The sequence below is a fragment of the Nicrophorus vespilloides genome, unplaced genomic scaffold (assembly GCF_001412225.1).
Source record: "Nicrophorus vespilloides isolate i.1.1-1 unplaced genomic scaffold, Nicve_v1.0, whole genome shotgun sequence".
NCBI lineage: Eukaryota > Metazoa > Arthropoda > Insecta > Coleoptera > Silphidae > Nicrophorus > Nicrophorus vespilloides.
Genome location: NW_017099923.1, coordinates 6,939 through 26,566, shown reverse-complemented (window position 1 = coordinate 26,566; position 19,628 = coordinate 6,939). Strand labels below are relative to the sequence as shown.

Genomic DNA, 19,628 nt, shown 5'->3' with positions numbered 1-19,628 from the left:
TTCCCTGTTACGTAACGAACATCAAGTAAATTTTGCGTCATAAAAAGTTGTGTAAGGGTTGCGCCCATCTTACGCAATCATGAAATGCAACAAAAGTTACGTAATTTTCGTGTAATTAAGAAGAAACGTGAAAAACAGGAAATCCTATTCACTTTTTTTTCCCAATTTCTACAGCTCATTGCAGGCAACTCGACGACAGTACGAAGATGTCAATAGGCTCGTTGAAAAGGTGAGACATTCAGCTTTCATACGAGTAGTCGAAGTTACGTAATTTTCGTGTAATTAAGAAAAAACGTGAAAAACAGAAAACTCGAAAATCCTATTCACTTTTTTATTTCTACAACTCGTAGTAGGCAACTCAATAACAGCACGAAGATGCCAGTAGGCTCGTTGGAAAGTTGAGATATTCAGCTTTCAATTGAGTTGTCGATGATGTAATTATCTTAAAGGGTTGTCGAGAAATTCACTAAAGACTGAAAAAAATCGCAAAAATCGTCTATTCCCTGTTACGTAACGAACTCAAGTAAATTTTGCGTCATAAAAAGTTGTGTAAGGGTAGCACCCATCTTACGCAATCATGAAATGCAACAAAAGTTACGTACTTTTCGTGTAATTAGGAAAAAACGTGAAAAACAAAACTCGAAAATCCTATTCACTTTTTTTCCAATTTCTACAGCTCATTGCAAGCGACTCGACGACAGTACGAAGAAGGCTTGTTGGAAAGTTGCTATATTCAGCTTTCAATTGAGATGTCGATGATGTAATTATCTTAAGGGGTTGTCGAGAAATTGACGAATGTTTGAAAACAAATCGGTAGCACATGATGACTTTGTGAAGCCCTAGTCGCAACCTGATTTGGAGGCCCTTTATACACTCTACTATAAAAATCAGTAACGTTGCACAGTGTACATAAGGTAGTTATAGAGAACTTCAATAATAAACGGAAGACGTTGGCTTTTAAAGTTTAGTTCTTCGGTTGGTTTCTAAAATGAACCGTTAATTATCGGATGGAAAATAGAAACGTCGAGAAATTTGATCAAATTGTGGGCGATATTCGTTACTATATACATATATAATTTATTTTTTTTTGCTGTCGATGATGTTGTTGTTTTGTTTCCGTTTGTAAATGAAATGAGTAAACGTGAGCGAGCGAGCGAGTGAGTGAGTGAGAAGTCGCGGGTGAGCGATTCGGGCCATGAGGTCGCTCCACTAGGTCAAACCTCTCTCGCGCGCACCACACACATGCAGACATTCATACACACACTCAAACTCATACACTGGCACGAGCCAATCTTTCGACTCGGAGAAGAAGTAAACCTCGAGGTTTCGAACCTCTTCAACGCGCACGATTTTCGTTTCCCGTGAATCCAAAACAAATCCGATTTCAAATTCGCATCGAATCGTTCACCAAGAGCTATTACTACTACAACAACATTCTTAACCCACTGACACTGAAAGAGCGGTCGAGAAGGGTGAAAGTTCTGATTTAGATTGTTTTTTTCTTCTTTTTCTTCTTCACAAATCCTGCCTGCTGCTGTTGCTCTTGTTTATAAACATCTCTTTCTTTTGATTTCTTCATCTTCTTTGCTTGTGGATGGATGGACCGAGCGTTCGTGTGCCGGCGCCTTTCACTCTGCTCTGCTCCATCCTCTCCGGTTTTAGAGGAGACCATTTTCCACGTTCGTATACGTACGTGCGATTTGCTTTTGAATGGTGAGAGTTTAGCCAGGCATAGAACACGACTTGCTCGGCCGCAGCACAACACTCTCTGTGTATGAGTGTGTGTATGTGTATGTAGTTTGTGTGTGAGTGTTGTATTATTATTCACTAAGTCAGTCACTCAGTCAGTGTGTCGGACCGACCATCGTTTCATCACCATCGCGGTTTCGTTACAACCATCATCATCGATACATCCTCTTCAGCAAACTCATTTTTTTTTTCTTCTTCTATATTTCTTTCAATCAGGTAAGCACATTTTCTTTAATTTACCCAAAAAAAAACATCACCCAAAGTATAACTATTTTTTTCACTTAGTTAACAATTTAATTATATAATGTTATACAGCTTCATTCATTTTTTAATTATTGTACTACAAATTCCTAATTATTCACACGAATCCATTATTTCATCATAATTATAAAAAAAAAATACTATTACGTTTTCACTTTTGGAAATAGACCAGATGCGATTCCAAAATTGGTGCCGATTCGTGAATAATTGCATTTCAAATGCTAAATAAATCTATAGACTCATCCTATATACTTTTTTTCTTTTTGATTCGACTTGAATACCAATTTTCTGACATATCTGCGTCATTATTTTTTGCACGAATCTAGTTATGCGTACGTGTTTCATTTTTTTTAAATCAAATTTTCTATGTTTGAAAGTTTTAGAGTTAATAAGAAATATTTGTACATTTCTAATGTAAAAATAATCAGGGACAAATGCTAATTGAATTTTTTTTTTTAAAGGCTTCAAATTTCATTCATATCAAATTACATACAATCTATTACAGAATACTTTACTATTACAGAATTTATTTGTTTTAATATATTCTTGTATTATTTTAGTTTTTGTCATTGAAACAAATTTTCATTATTTAAACTTTTACAAAAAAAAAATCAAGTGTTCTCTTGGGAATTGTCAAAATATGACAATTAAAAAGAGTCCTTAGCAACGTAACAAACTTTGTAGCAATATTGAAGTATTATTTTAGTAATTACCATAGCAACATAAGAAAACTAATTAAAAATAGTTTTTTTTTATTAAAGTACGTGTATATTCGTATTGAGGTTTATACTCAATACTAATTTTTAATTAAAATAGTTAAACAAATTTGTATCAACTTTGACCTTAAATTATATATTGTGCATATGTGCCACAATGTACAAAATATACTCATTTTATAACTTAATTAATTGGGAATTATATGCATATTGATATAAATATCTGTCTAATATAATTATCGAGAAAATCGCAATAATCCGAAGACATGTTTTAAAGCTTTGAAATAGTTAAAAAATAAATGATGTCATAATCATAAGTGTTACAATTCAATTTGTATACTTTAAAGCAGGGTTTCCAAAACTGTTCTTGCAACGTAACACTTCGTAAATCCTGAAATTTGCACACATAAACCAAAAAATTAAAAAAAAAAATGAGAACAAAAAACATTTCATTCCACACCTATTAACATAGTTTGGGAAATCCTGCTTTAAAGTATTGGTTTTCTTATGATTTTTCATTTTTTTAATGTAGTTTTAGAAATATATAAGACAATAATGATATTTTTTGTTCAATTTTTATTAGGATATACACGATTATTGTAAATGTTATAACTGATTATTTATGCTTAGTAATGTTGGCTGCAATATGAATATTTATAATTGAAGTAGTTGTTGAGAAATGTGAAGCCTTTTAAAGTTTGATATGTCATTGTTTAGAAATACGAGGAACAATTAAATTATATATAGTGCATATGTGCCACAATGTACAAAATATACTCATTTTATAACTTAATTAATTGGGAATTATATGCATATTGATATAAATATCTGTCTAATATAATTTTCGAGAAAATCGCAATAATCCGAAGACATGTTTTGAACCTTTGAAATAGTTAAAAAATAAATGATGTCATAATCATTGGTGTTACAATTCGATTTGCATACTTTAAACCAGGGTTTCCAAAACTTTTTTTGCAACGTAACACTTGGTAAATCCTGAAATTTGCACACATAAACCAAAAAAAAAAATGAGAACAAAAAACATTCATTATTTATTTAGTAATTATTTCATTCCAGGTTACACCTATTAACATAATTTGGGAAACCCTGCTTTAAAGTATTGGTTTTCTTATGATTTTTCATTTTTTTTAATGTAGTTTTTGAAATATATAAGACAATAATGACATTTTTTGTTCAATTTTTATTAGGAATTGCACGATTATTGTAAATGTTATAACTGATTATTTATGCTCTGTAATGTTGGCTGCAATATGAATATTTATAATTGAAGTAGTTGTTGTGAAATGTGAAGCCTTTTAAAGTTTAAAATGTCATTGTTTAGAAATACGAGGAACAATTAAATTATATATAGTGCATATGTGCCACAATGTACAAAATATACTCATTTTATAACTTAATTAATTGGGAATTATATGCATATTGATATAAATATCTGTCTAATATAATTATCGAGAAAATCGCAATAATCCGAAGACATGTTTTGAACCTTTGAAATAGTTAAAAATTAAATGATGTCATAATCATTGGTGTTACAATTCGATTTGCATACTTTAAACCAGGGTTTCCAAAACTTTTATTGCAACGTAACACTTGGTAAATCCTGAAATTTGCACACATAAACCAAAAAAAAATGAGAACAAAAAACATTTCATTCTACACCTATTAACATAGTTTGGGAAATCGTGCTTTAAACTTTTGGTTTTTAATGTAGTTTTTGAAATATATAAGACAACAATGATATTTTTTGTTCAATTTTTATTAGGAATTGCACGATTATTGTAAATGTTATAACTGATTATTTATGCTCTGTAATGTTGGCTGCAATATGAATATTTATAATTAAAGTAGTTGTTGAGAAATGTGAAGCCTTTTAAAGTTTAAAATGTCATTGTTTTTGTTGCGTTTAGAAATACGAGGAACAATTAAATCCATCGTCACTTCTAATTAGTGTATTTACCATTGGCGATTTCTATTAGAAACCGTCCGGAAACGAGGTCCGAGATCTTCGGAAGATTTCTAATGGACGCGTGTAATCTTCACTCGAGTGCTGTATTTCTATGTGTTCTTTTTTGCGCTAGATCGAGAGAGAAACATGCCTGAGAACTGCAAATCGTGCACGATGAGGGACGCCAACAACAACACGTATCCAGGTCCGATCGGCGGGAAATCCTCGTCGGGGAAGACCAAAAGCGTACAGGTGACTGCGAAAGTCCTCTTCGGCTCGGTGCAAGCCATCACCAGGTTGAAGCAGGAGGAGAAGGCGGCCAGGGAGAACAAACGCATCTAAAAACAATAACGTAAGTCGAACTTTAACATCGTGACTTTCTCTGATCTCCGCAAATAAAATTCGGAAGATTTTCGACCCATTTCCGTCAAGGACACGAATCCGTGAAAGTCACAAGAACGCGCGCGGTGAAAGCACGAAAATTGTTTGTGCAAACATCGAGAGAAGAAATAAAAAAATAAAGCAAATCGTAATGTATATCTCAGGCCGTCATTAAAACGCGATGACTTCGGGGCTTTCGTCTCCTGATGATGATCTCTGTGTGTTTGTGTGTTTTTTTCTTCTATCTTCATTACTCTCGGCTCACTCTACTTCTTCGTGCGCGTTTTGTTTGTTCTTCTCTCGTGTTTTTTTTGGGATATTATAGCACGAAGGATAACTGTATACCTCTTTGGAGGTGACGAGAAGACGAGGAGAGGCGAATCCGTTCAGTGCTTCGGTTTTATTTCGATTCGTAGCATCTACTTTACCGTTAACGCGCGTCTCCCATCGAATACACACTTAAGCAAACACACTTTTCGGTTGCCGAAAAAATAAACGGGCGATGATTCGATGATGTCTCTGAGGTAATCGAAGAATCTTTCTTATTGGGGAGATGAAACATTAGCAAAAACTATTGTTTCGTTTTTTTGAAAGTGTTTCGTAACAAGTTTTCGTATGTTTTTCAGAACGCAATTCAGCGCATTCGCGGTGGTTCTCCTCGTGGGTTCCACCCTGACGACACCGACGGTTACGCAACTGACGAAGACGACTGTAAATACAACGACGAACGACGATGCTTTGGATAGGATTCTTTTGGACGACGATGATTGGAGCATGCCCCAGGCGGAAGTGGACGAAGCCGTCGTCGAGGGGCTGCAGATGATGCACGACCTGCACCACGTCAAAGAACCCGAACTCTACAACCTAGGTAAATCTACTAAAAACTTAATTAATTAACAAATTAACGATGATTGTTTCATTATCTTCAGGACTATTCCTGAACGAGAACGAACCTGCGGCGCGCGTTGCCATGTTCAGCGCTCCCAATCCCAGAGCCCAGATGCAGGCGAGGTTCGGGTACGCGGCGGTCCAGGCCTCTCTGAAGCTACGCAAGAAGTGAGTATGAAAACGAAACAAAAAAAAAAACGTAAAAGAAACTCAATTCTTCCTCCTCGAGAAAGTATCGGGAAATTATATTCTTTTGCTCCCCGTAATTTCTAACCATTATCTATCATCCCACCTGCTCGCATCCACGCACAAAAGGTAAGGGAAAGTTTTCGCGCGACGCGTATAAGTGCTATGGTCTGCATAGACATTTCCCACAGTCCTTCTTGTGCGCGACTCCGCAAGTCAGATGGATCAGGTAAAAACAATAATATAAATATTTCTCTCTCAATTAAATCGGATCGGTCCAGATCCATTTGAAATCGTTTGAACTTTCTCTCCAGCATCACAACAATTCATATTTCCTCATCTTACTTTCACGTTCGTCTTTAGGAATCCCTTTAAAGATCATCCGAATTTATCAAATTAAGCCTATTCAACGGTAATCTCTTAGTTTACCGTCAACGAAGATTTTTGACCGCTTTATTACGGTCACTCGTTTCGGAAACCATAAAAAAAAAAGAATGAGAACTGGCTTAACATACTTTTTCTTTGGTAAATCCTGCAAGTCATCAAATTTAGATGTATTTTTTGTTTATTAATGTAATTATCCTTAATTATCTTCCTCTTCATTCGTTTCCAACTCATTTCTTATATTTGTTTACAAAAAAATATATAAATATATTTAATTGAAACGTGTTGATAGTTTTGTGCGCATTATTATTCAAATATTATCAATATAAAATTGGTTTGGTTAAAATGTTTATTGACATGTGCAACAACATTTCTTTTTTTTTAATAATTGTATACACTTTAGACCTGTTTGAAAATGAAAACTTATTTTCACTTGCCGCAAACTTTCTTTTTGATTATTATAGAAATAATTATGTATCAATTGAATGAAAACTAATATGCATTCATTTCTATATTTGTTCCATGTCCTTTCTTGTTCAAGCTGTGACCTCTTTGAAAACTTTCGATTTCGTGTTAAAATTTTCTTGATTGGTTCTAAAATTTGTTTTGTTAACTTTTTTTCTTTGTTTCTGGTTTGAAGATTTGCGGACAGCCGAAGCAGGCAGAACCCGGAGACGGTGGAGCTGCTGAGGTCATCGGTTTTCGCTGATCAGTGTCCTCTGCGCGGTCTTCCGAGATGTCCACCGGCTTCTCTTCGGTACCGAACTTCAGATGGGGCATGCAACAATATAGCGGAACCCTGGAAGGGTGCTTCCATGTTACCGATGCAGCGCTTCCTTCTGCCGCAGTACGAGGATGGCGTCCAAAGTCCGCGAGCTTCGCTCCTCGGTTTCCCATTGCCGTCGCCGAGGGAGATCAGCATTCGCGTGCATCGGGATCGAGACGTGGAGATGAGCACGGTGACGATGATGTTCATGCAGTGGGGTCAGTTCCTCGATCACGATGTCACCTCGACAGCCCAAACGAGAGCGTTCAACAGATCCATACCGAGATGCTGCGCTCCAGGAGGCACCGGTTTTCTACCACCTGACTTTCTGGTAATTTTATTTTGCAAAAACCACTCTATACATATTTTTTTTTACTAACTTTGAATGTTAAGCATCCGGATTGCATGCCGATTGCGGTGCCGGAAGATGATAGGTTCTTGGGAAGGTTCGGTATTCGGTGCATAGAGTTCATCAGGAGTGCACCGTCTTCACGAATCGATTGTCATCTTGGTTGGAGGGAGCAGATTAATCAAGTGACCAGTTACATTGATGCTTCAACTGTTTACGGAAGCGACGCGCAGAAAGCTGATTCTCTGAGGTTGTTCAGAGGTGGACTGCTGCAATACGGAAGACCGAGGAACGTGCAGAATCCTCCGGATCCACCGGGCGGTGAAATCTGCAGATTGGGAGCCGTGTCTCCTCAATGCTTCAAAGGCGGAGATTCCCGAGCCGGAGAGCAGACGGGTCTCACGGCTTTTCACACAGTTTTCCTCAGGTACCACAACCGTTTGGCCGCTGCTTTGGGTCAACTCAATCCCCATTGGAGCGACGAGAAGATTTACCAAGAGACGCGACGCATAGTTGGCGCACTCATCCAACAGATCACTTACAAAGAGTTTCTACCTGTGCTGCTTGGGGAAGAAGTCATGCGATTGTTCGATCTTGATTTACTCCAGAAGGGTTACTACAACGGATACGATGGTAGAGTAAACCCATCTCCTGCTAATTCCTTCAGCGCGGCGGCCTTCAGATTTGGTCACAGCCTCGTGCAGAACTCTTACGTGCGCAGCGACCCTCTTCACAGACCCATTTTCAACAGTAATTATAACACCTAATCAATAGTTTTTCAACAATTCAAATTGTTAATTTATCTTCAGATGTGACGATCCACAACGAACAAGCCAATCCGGAGAACATCTGGAGCTTCGGCTCTTTGGATCGCGTCATCTTGGGCTTCTCCAATCAACCCTCGCAACGCAGAGACGAATTCATAGCGCGAGAGCTCACTCAACATCTCTTCCAATCACCGGGTCAACCTTTCGGCATGGATTTGGCCGCTTTGAACATACAAAGAGGTAGAGATCACGGCGTTCCTTCCTACACTTCTTGGAGGGAACCCTGCGGCTTAACACCAGTAGACACTTGGGAGGATCTCGAAGCTTTGATGTCTTTCGAGACGATCCAAAGATTTCGCAGTCTTTACACGCACGTAGAAGACATCGATTTGTACCCTGGGGGATTAGCCGAAAGGCCGGTTCGTGGTGGAGTTGTAGGACCAACCTTTGCATGTATCATAGCACAACAATTTAGCAACTTCCGGAAAGGCGATCGCTTCTGGTACGAGAACGGTAACTTCGAATCTTCCTTCACTCCCGCACAATTGCAGCAAATAAGACGCTTAACTTACGCGCACATTTTATGCCACGTGCTTCCCGAAGTTCAAACTCTTCAGCCGTTCGTTTTCCTCACCTCGGACAACTTCAGGAACGAGCGTTTATCGTGTAAAAGTCCAGAATTGGATAACTTCGATATTAGGGCTTGGGCGGAAAGGCAGTTTGATTTCACCAGTGCCAACGTGATCGACGATAAAATAGACAATATAAGAGTTAAAATCGAGGAGTTTGGTAAAGAGGCGAAAGTCACCCTCACCAATAAACTGAACTTCGGCAAGAATAAAACCGTTGACAACAAGTTGAACTTTAACTCGACGACGCTGGAGAAGCTGCAGATTGTCGAAGTTAGCGACAAAATCGATTTTGATTTAAGTGGTAAGAAGAAAGATCAATTGACTGAAGATTTTGATGTGTTGTTCTTCACGTCCAATAAAGGCGTGGAGAAAGATAATAAGGGTGACATCAAGAGGAAAGACGTTGATATTAATCAGATCTTCGATTTTAATAAAAAGGTGTTTAAGAGGAGTTTGAGTGATTACGATTATGATTACGAGGAGGAAGAAGGTAGAAAGAATAAGAAACGGAAGAAGAAGCCTACCAGGAGAGTCACGACAACGAGGAGAACAACAAAGAAGTCTTCTCCAATAACATCGGATTTTTATAATCCCTTGAAGATCAAGGTTACTAATATTACCACGTCGACTGTGAATTTGAATGATGATAAGTATGGTAATAGTAATTACCATTACAGACCTCGACCTTATTACCCGGACGATGATCTCTTCGTGCTCCATCCGACGATATCTAAACCCAATCGAAAGGTGACGTACATCCAGAACGTGGTGAAGACAACGGAAAGACCTCGATCGCCCGAGTATCAAGTCAACATCAACATCCAATATTTATCCCCGAGCACTCCAAAAACTGATATAATCATCAAGAAACCGCACATCGAGATCCTGCAAAGCCAGTACTTGCCTGTGCAGAATTACCAGACGAAGAGACCCAAACCTGTGCAAAGCACAACCAAAAGAACCGATCCCTACTCGCTATACGAATACCCGACAAAGTTCAGTAGTTACGCGACGCAAAGACCTTACGAAGACGTGACCAGACGACCCAGACCGAGACCAAGACCACCGACTTACGACAACCCCAGACCCTACGACTATGACAGTACTGAAAGACCCTTATACCAATATTACGACAAGGTGACGCAACGACCGACCCACTATTATTACAATGACGACGACATTAAGTACGAGAACAGACCGTTTTCGACGTCGAAAAGACCTTACATTTACAAACCGTCGCAGAGTTATTTGGCCCTTTTCGGGGAGGCGACTGAACGACCCTCGTACTCTTCGGCGTACGTGGAGAAGGTCACCCGCATCCCCGGTTACCTCTATTTACAGAACACCGATAAATATTATAAAGAGACCGGCGACGATGAGCGCAAGTTCGTGAAGATCTCCTCGGTGCAAGGCAACAAATACCTGAGTAATCGCGAGGAGTTCATAAACACGGCCCAGCAGAAGGAAGGCGATTTAGAACTCGAAACGAATTCAAACGCGCAAGACAGATCAGATGATGTTGATAAACTGCTGGTGGATGTTATACCAAGGGAGAGCAGGTAAGCTATAACATTTTCAAAACGCTACAACAATCTAATAATAACTTTAATTACAGAAATGGAGATTGGCTTATGTTCGATGAAGACACGGAAATCTCAAAATTCCTAAACCCCATGTATCGCACGGTGACCGACACGGCCAGGGAATTACCGAAACCTTTACGCGCTTTCTGGGACAGACCAACATTCAAGAAGACCTAATTTACACGACAGACAGACAGATTAATTTAAACATTACCTAACGGAAATTTTAGACAGACAATTTGACCTGTACATATTTACCTATGACTTAGTATTTATTCTATATTTATATCGTAATCTTATTATTTATTTATTTACACGCCTAGTTTCGACGGTGCACGTGCGACCAGACGCAAAGATATTTCAAGACATCGCCTAAACTAGGCTTAATTTAAGATGACTTAAAACTTTCTCGAAGGAGAAAAGTGTACGATTAACCGGCTACAAGAAAGCTGCCCACTCTATCATTTATTTAATCCAAATCGAAGATATCATTGGTATATTGTGTATATATACGTTTATTTATTCCATTCAAAATATATTATATTTATTCTAAATCAATCTTTCATTTCCTCTTTTCATCTTAAGATTTCAACCAAGTAATAAAAAAAATATAATATTCTTAAAAAAAGTATATTTTGCGAGTTTTCTAATGAAACGAAGTATACAATTCTTGTTATATAATGATTAACAAGAATTCCATAATATATGCAACCGTATGTTACAGGTTTAATGTACATTTGGTTGCCTATACTAAGATATTTGAAATATACGTTTTGCCAGTGACCCCAAAAATGTTTCTGCTACACGTGGTTAATACGTGAAGTTTAAAAAGATCCTTCAATTAACAAGTTGGGAGGTGCACGAATATAATCATGTGACCTTTTCATATGCTTTTTAAGCTTCTGTTACGTGACAATTCAAAAAAGGAATCAAACGTGTTTGATTGCATACGATTAGTTAATTAGAAGGTTTTCATCAACAATAGTCTATCGACCTAAAAAAAAAGTGATGGTGACTGACTAATTACTTTCATTCTTTTAGTTCCAAATGAAATTTGTATATTTTTACGTAATAATTTTTTTTCCGAAAGTCAATAAAAACTACTAGATCTTGGTAATAAATATTTGTTTATGTACATTAAAAAAAACACTATGTAAATCTCGTTATGAATTATATAAAAAAAAAATATTTGTACTAAGATTCATTTCCTTTACAATTATTAGTGTCCGTTTGCACGTTTACACATCCACAGTTACCTGTTTCATATTTGTTAATCAAATCCCCATTTTATATTTCACTTTATACTAATGCGCCATCTTCTGTTTTTCTTTTTCAATAAACATATAAATTTTAATCAATGAATTACATTCATTACAAAATAGTTCAATTTTAAAAATTTGAATTTAAATATTATAGAGTTTTAAAGCTTGTATAGTTTTTTGGGCGAATTAATGTGTTTGTTTGGGAGAATTTAGTTAAAATTTGATTATGAAACGGGCAGTTTTTTTTTGCTTTAAAGTTTTTGGCACTTTTTGTGATTGTTTGTTGCTAGGCAGCAGCGCACTTGTTCAGTCGTCGTCTTTCTTTTTGCGGATTTTCCCTTCGCGCTGTATCGTGTTGGTGACGGCCTGGATGCTGGTCGACGTCTCCGGTGAGTCATCGAGGATGTTCGCGAGGCTTTCGATGTAGCTGCACGCGATCCTGAGGACGCTCAGCTTGGAGAGCTTCTGGGAATGAGAGTAGGCGGGTACGGATCGTCGGAGGGTATCGAAGGCGGCGCTGATGGTGTGCACCCTGGTACGTTCCCGTGCGTTCGCTTCGATGCGACGCTCTCGCGTCATATTCTTGTAGTTCCTCTGCTCCTTCCGAAGCTTGGGGAAGTTGTCCATCGAGGTGGAGAGGACGTTCTCCATTTCTTGGACGGCGTCCATAGGGTCCGGATGGATGGGAACTCGAGGCTGCGCATCTTCGAGTGAAACAGATGGTGATGGTTCGCACGGGACCTTCTTCAGGTCCACCGGTTGAGGCATCGGCGACGGCGGCCTGAAGTACTGGTGGACCGCAGGCTGCGTGTTCCATGGTCTGAACGGGGTAACGACGGTGGCCGCATCTTCCTCGCTGTTCCTCAAGCAGATGCGCTTCTTCAGCGGACCGCACTCGCTGATCTTCCGCGGCTCGTTGGACTTCCTCTTGGAGCGCGCCAGTATCGCTTCGACCTTGACTTCCACCGAATCCTCGCTGCTGTCGGTAGGCGAGTGCGGACTTGATGACATAATGTACATGTCTGGCGTCGGGGTCGTTCTTTCCATTCCTTTTCCTGATACCAAAAAGAGAAGAAAAAGAAAGTTAAATAATTGTTGTGGTGAATGGGTGGATTGATGTTGCGTACCTTTAATGAAAATAGATCTTAGATTTCCATTCGTCATAATCCGTTTTTGTAGGAATTGCTAGCTCCTTGACTTCAACAATCACCCAATAAAACAATAAAAATAAAACCAACAATAACAGTCACAAGAACAAACAATTACACAATAACCGATTGGCACCACTCGATGCAGACAGGGATGTTGTCCACTAGATACTAGGTAGTAGTAGTTGTAGTAGATGCGGGTGCAGCGAACAAGAAGAAGGGCCGTCCGGACTTTTATGATGCGAGTTGAAAGTTATTTCGGGGATGCTGTCGCGACGGCGTCTGAGCGCGTTGTGTTCTTGTTGTTTGTTGGTGGCAAATGTTTGGCCTCTCGAGCTGCACGAACGAAGACGGAGGTATCGGATTGCCGCTTCTGTTGGAGAGAGATGGGAAGACGAGATCGGCCTGGTCGGACGGACGGATGGATGGATGGTCGCGGTGGCGCCGAGTCGGACTGGCGCCAGTCTCGACGTCCCTCCGCGCCGCGCGCCGCCCTCCGATGGGTGTGAAGAATGCGGCCACAGGCACAGGTGCTGCACAATACACCACCCGCCGACAACACCTTCCAACCAACCAACCAACCAACCAACCTACCTATCTCTTTCTCTTGCTATCCCACTTCTTCTTTCACTCTTTCTCGTGCGCCCACAGACTCTCCTCTTCTCTCTTTCTCTCTCTCACTCCATCCAACACATCCAACAAAACGAAACGAGCTGCAGAGCGAGCGAACCGACCAACTCTCCTACCTGATTTCATTTAACTAACTAACCGGAACTATTTTGGACCTGTCAAGTATCCGTGTGGTAATTCTTAAATAGACCATCGAAAAGATAAAAAAGAAACGAACGAAATGCCAGATCTTGCTGCTCTTGCACTTCACATTCAAATCTCCGAAACCAGCACAATCGAAACTTAAAACTCCACTAAAACAACCTTATACTTAAAGATAACCATAGCTTCATTATAAACTAATAACAATAAACTTCTGATAACAATAACGTATAATTTTACCAATTAAATTACTTGATAAGAGCACTACAACGCGACAAGTTTTTTAATTTTAACATTCAAATTAATTATAGATAAACTTTGAAATACAAATAGATTTAGTTTAATTTGTAAGATTAAAGCGATTCTTAATTGATTATCATTAATAAATATTCTTTTTGATTGGATTAATACCGAACACTAATGACAAAAGTCTATAAGAAGAAAAGTTGTCGCAAAAGAAGAAATTAACTTTAAATCATAAATCTATCATAAAAGTGAAGAGTATCCAATACTCCAATGTTCAAGTACCCGTCAAACCTGCATCACTATCTTTTTCAGCAAACAGTTGGGAATCCGAGGAAAAGGGATTAACACCTAGAAAGTCAATTGTCGTTGGACAATTGCGGAGTGTCGTAATTTCTCAAGTACAAACCTCTCGACGGTCCTCGACATTTTATACCTAAGCCCTAAAAGAAATTCCCTTTACAATATAATAATAATAAAAAAAAAACCCAAACACTTTCCAGTTCGGATGAAACAGGTGCGTTTCGGTTTCGTTTGCAAAAGCCCAACGGACTTGGATGAGAGATGGAGAGCAAAAAGGTAATATAGTAGTAGCACCAACCGTTCTTCTTCTCCTCTCTTCTTCACTTTACAAAAATTCTCAACCCCTCTCATGTCGCACCTGTATCTTCTTCGAAAATTCCATCTGCTCGGCACAGTCGGACAGGTGTGTGTGTGTCTGTGTGTTCGAATTAGATTCAGTAATAACAAAGGACTCGCACATTTCAATTTTGTCTTACATTCTTATTGTATATTATCTTTTCTTGTTTAAATTTACATTTGTAATATATGTTAATTCATTAACAACAAATTAAGTGATTTAGATTAAAAGAATTAAATGTATATTATTGATTTTTGTGTGTGTGAGTCGATGTTGTGAGTAATCTAACTATAAGTTAACGTTAAGAGAATGCGGTAAAGAAAATAAATATGTTTCTTGCGTTGTTTATGGGAATGCGGATGATATTTATGTATGTTGGATGTGTTTGGATGCGGTGAGTAAGGGGAACGAATTGATCGTTTCAATTGTCGTACTTAGATTGTAATTATTTTCGAATCTCAAACACGGAAATCTCTTTCTCTCTCGCTCTCTCGAGTTCGTTTATTTGTTGCGGTCTGCAGTTACATCATTCTGCCTTGATTAAGTTGCTGCAGGATAAGATAGATAGTAAGTTGATACATTGTGCATTCGAAGTAATGCTGCTGAGTAAGCTGACTGTAATAACTTAGAGCGTCCAATAAACGCGGTGGGAATTGTTTCTTGCTCTCTGTTTGAGTGTGTGTGTGCGCGTATGTGGATGATACTTGTGATTGTGTGTGTGAATGTGAGTGTGTGTTGGATCAGTGTGGATGCAGTGACCGTGTCCGAGCGGCGCCAAAGCCGCGCCATAAATAATCCTTGCGTTCTGACTGTCGGTCTGTCTGGTCTGTTTGGGTCTGGCCTGTTTTCTTTTGATGCCTGACCAGATGGTCACAACAATTCTCTCGACGCTTCCTTGCTATCTCGGGCTTTCCTAAATATAATGATGCGTGTGTATGTATGCGTACGTATATAATGTACGATGAGAAAGGGGGAGAGTGGAAGAAGGAGAGAAGCGACCAGATGGAGGACACCAATAATACCAGATGCCATCTGCGCCGGATCCATGCAGCAGTGGTGTAATGTTTAGCAGGTGGATTTTTTTCCCGAAACGGAGGGGTTCGTTCGTTCTTTTCGCTCGCCGTTTCGTGTTTGCTGAGGATGAGCTGCGAACTGGGGAAGAGAGGAAAAAGCAAATCCCTCTTGCTTGCTGCTGGGATGATGACGACGGCTGGGTTCATGCGAGTGGATGGGAATGATGATGGTCTGGTGCCGTCTGACCATATAAGAGTTGTGCGTCCGGCTGGCGCCAGATGTTGATTTGCGTCCGACATCCAACCAACCAACCGACCGATCGGCCAAGCCACAAAGCGCACACCAGCAACGGAACCACGGAATCCAGCATACATGCACACCTCTATTGCTTCGATCCAGTCGCCATTCCTTCAACTTTCTTTTCAATTCTTTCTTTTTTTTTAAGAAGAAACAAACAAACGAAATTCTGTACGTTCGTCTCCTTCTGCAGCTTTTATCCTTTAAACTGTCTATATACTCTATTTATGTCTTGAATTCCTTTAACTTCGTTTCATACTTTAACTTTCCTGGTAATTTATACCAACTCTCAAGCAAGTTTTCTTTATAAATTCATTTTGATAAATATCTACGAAATTTCCCTCTTACATCTACAATATTCATATTTTCTACATCCTGATTATATTGCTTTTTTATTTCATTTACTTTTTAAAAGAAACAAAGAAATGAAATTTGAATTCCTTCAACTTCATTTCATACTTTAACTTTCCTAGTAATTTATACCAACTCTCAAGCAAGTTTTCTTTATAAATTAATTTTGATAAATATCTACGAAATTTCCCTCTTACATCTATAATATTCATAATTTCTACCTCCTGATTATATTGCTTTCTTTTCATTTACTTTTTAAAAGAAACAAAGAAACGAAATTTGAATTCTTTCAACTTCATTTCATACTTTAACTTTCTTAGTAATTTATACCAACTCTCAAGAAAGTTTTCTTTATAAATTAATTTTGATAAATATCTACTAAATTTCCCTCTTACATCTATAATATTCATAATTTCTACCTCCTGATTATATTGCTTTCTTTTCATTTACTTTTTAAAGAAACAAAGAAACGAAATTTGAATTCCTTCAACTTCATTTCATACTTTAACTTTCTTAGTAATTTATACCAACTCTCAAGCAAGTTTTCTTTGTAAATTCATTTTGATAAAAATCTACGAAACTTACATCTTTATAATTTATAATTTCAACATTGATTTATGTCTGGTAAAGAAATCCTAATTACATTGTTTTCTTTTCATTCATTTTTTTAAATTTAAACAAATAAACGTAAACTCTTCGTTTTTTGATAATTTTATAACAAGATGAGCTGAAAGCAACCTGCGGGGTCCACCTGTCCAATTTCGTCCAGATGCGGCCGCGAATTTACACGCGCTTCCGGAAAGAAACGACCGCAGGTGTCCAAAATTTACCTTCTGGTCGCACTTCCTTCCTTCGCTCCCACCTTTTGCCCTCTTATTATACCGAAGAAGTCCGTATCGGCTATGATGATGGATGGGAATAAATGCATCATCGACTTTAAAAACAGGCAGAATCGAAACAGTTTGCATGTGTCTGTCTGCCTGCCTCTGTGTTTCTCTCTGCCTGTTTGCATGTGTATTATGTATACGTATAAGTGTTATGTGTGTGTATGTGTGAGTTCGTTTCAACAGGCACCAACAGCAGGCTTATTATGTTAATTTCCCGTTGTCGCCAGATGTCTGATTTTAGCGGCATTCCAACAAACAACACATACATTCCACTCACATTCATGTGACAGGACAGGACGACTATGACGACGATGTGAACGTCGACGGGCGACAGTCGTCTCGACAAAAAATGCAAATCGAAAAAGAAAGTTCGACGCTGCAATAATTAAAAAAAAAAACAATAATTATCCACTCGCTGCATTGTTATCACAATTCACTTTCGTTTTTTTTTTTCTTCATCGTAACAATTCGCTATGTTATTAAATCAACAATTATCTGTTGTTCATTGTTTATTATGTATGCAATTATTCATATTCGAATTGAACATGAATTACGAAGGAGGCAATTATTTAGCAATAAGCAATTAAACAACAGTTTTAAAAGGTTTACAATTCCGAAATAATTTATAAGTGTTTTTCTTAACTTTATTCATAATTATTTACGTGCTTTATGATTTGTTTTTGTTAATTAAGTTTTATAATCAGTGATTGATGGAAATATTAACTGCAAATTATAAGTTGCAATTAGTAACATATGTGAAAAAAAGATAGTGAAATTTTAATATTCTATTGTTAAAAGAAGAGATAAGAAAAAAAACTTGTAACTCTTATTATTTTCTTAATGACTATAACTAGGTAATATCTATATATTACCTAGTCATATATTATATAGTGTTAAGTATTTTTCTTAACTTTATTCATAATTATTTACGTGCTTTAAGATTGATTTTTGTTAATTAAGTTTTATAATCATTGATTGATGGAAATATTAACTGCAAATTATAAGTTGCAATTAGTATCATATGTGAAAAAAGGTAGTGAAATTTTAATATTCTATTGTTAAAAGAAGAGATAAGAAAAAAAACAAACTTGTAACTCTTATTATTTTCTTAATGACTATAACTAGGTAATATCTATATATTACCTAGTCATATATTATATAGTGTTAAGTATTTTTCTTAACTTTATTCATAATTATTTACGTGCTTTAAGATTTGTTTTTGTTAATTAAGTTTTATAATCAGTGATTGATGGAAATATTAACTGCAAATTATTAGTTGCAATTAGTAACGTATGTGAAAAATGTTACGTTATGTAAAAAAAGGTAGTGAAATTTTAATATTCTATTGTTAAAAGAAGAGATAAGAAAAAAAAAACTTGTAACTCTTATTATTTTCTTAATGACTATAACTAAGGTAATATATAGATATTACCTAGTCATATATTATATAGTGTTAAGTATTTTTCTTAACTTTATTCATAATTATTTACGTGCTTTGAGATTTGTTTTTGTTAATTAAGTTTTTTAATCAGTGATTGATGGAAATATTAACTGCAAATTATAAGTTGCAATTAGTAACGTATGTGAAAAATGTTGCGTTATGTAAAAAAAAGGTAGTGAAATTTTAATATTCTATTGTTAAAAGAAGAGATAAGAAAAAAAAACTTGTAACTCTTATTATTTTCTTAATGACTAGTCATATATTATATAGTGTTAAGTATTTTTCTTAACTTTATTCATAATTATTTACGTGCTTTAATATTTGTTTTTGTTAATTAAGTTTTATAATCAGTGATTGATGGAAATATTAACTGCAAATTATAAGTTGCAATTAGTAACGTATGTGAAAAATGTTGCGTTATGTAAAAAAAAGGTAGTAAAATTTTAATATTCTATTGTTAAAAGAAGATATAAGAAAAAAAAACTTGTAACTCTTATTATTTTCTTAATGACTATAACTAGGTAATATTTATATATTACCTAGTCATATATTATATAGTGTTAAGTATTTTTCTTAACTTTATTCATAATTATTTACGGGCTTTAAGATTTGTTTTTGTTAATTAAATTTATTAATCAGTGATTGATGGAAATATTAACTACAAATTATAAGTTGCAATTAGTAACGTATGTGAAAAATGTTGCGTTATGTAAAAAAAGGTAGTGAAATTTTAATATTCTATTGTTAAAAGAAGATATAAGAAAAAAAAACTTGTAACTCTTATTATTTTCTTAATGACTACCTAGTCATATATTATATAGTGTTAAGTATTTTTCTTAACTTTATTCATAATTATTTAAAATTTATTTTTGTTAATTAAGTTTTATAATCATTGATTGATGAAAATATTAACTGCAAATTATAAGTTGCAATTAGTAACGTATGT

At 36.7% G+C, this 19,628-nt stretch overlaps 2 protein-coding genes across 2 annotated transcripts; one reads left to right on the top strand and one right to left on the bottom strand.

Annotated features, from left to right (window-relative positions):
* The first annotated feature begins 1,845 nt into the window (after positions 1-1,845).
* Positions 1,846-11,079, top strand: LOC108566086 (thyroid peroxidase-like). Its single transcript, XM_017925803.1, has 8 exons — positions 1,846-1,965; positions 4,826-5,044; positions 5,700-5,941; positions 6,003-6,129; positions 7,172-7,628; positions 7,691-8,396; positions 8,456-10,604; positions 10,661-11,079. The coding sequence occupies exons 3-8, from the start codon at positions 5,848-5,850 to the stop codon at positions 10,803-10,805; spliced, it is 3,678 nt and encodes a 1,225-aa protein (XP_017781292.1). The 5' UTR covers positions 1,846-1,965; positions 4,826-5,044; positions 5,700-5,847; the 3' UTR covers positions 10,806-11,079.
* A 903-nt stretch (positions 11,080-11,982) lies between these two features.
* On the bottom strand, positions 11,983-13,553 carry LOC108566084 (protein atonal homolog 8). The gene is made up of 2 exons (XM_017925800.1): positions 13,018-13,553; positions 11,983-12,945 (listed from the first exon to the last, which is right to left on the bottom strand). The coding sequence occupies exons 1-2, from the start codon at positions 13,052-13,054 to the stop codon at positions 12,197-12,199; spliced, it is 786 nt and encodes a 261-aa protein (XP_017781289.1). The 5' UTR covers positions 13,055-13,553; the 3' UTR covers positions 11,983-12,196.
* Positions 13,554-19,628: the final 6,075 nt, after the last annotated feature.

Bases quoted from the DNA above. Each gene is read 5' to 3' on its own strand.
- LOC108566086 (XM_017925803.1), top strand. From the start codon at position 5,848: ATGCCCCAGGCGGAAGTGGACGAAGCCGTCGTCGAGGGGCTGCAGATG. The intron at 8,397-8,455 runs GTAATTATAACA...ATTTATCTTCAG, and splicing joins TCACAGACCCATTTTCAACA to ATGTGACGATCCACAACGAA. The intron at 10,605-10,660 runs GTAAGCTATAAC...CTTTAATTACAG, and splicing joins GTTATACCAAGGGAGAGCAG to AAATGGAGATTGGCTTATGT.
- LOC108566084 (XM_017925800.1), bottom strand. From the start codon at position 13,054: ATGACGAATGGAAATCTAAGATCTATTTTCATTAAAG. The intron at 12,946-13,017 runs GTACGCAACATC...TTTTGGTATCAG, and splicing joins AAGATCTATTTTCATTAAAG to GAAAAGGAATGGAAAGAACG.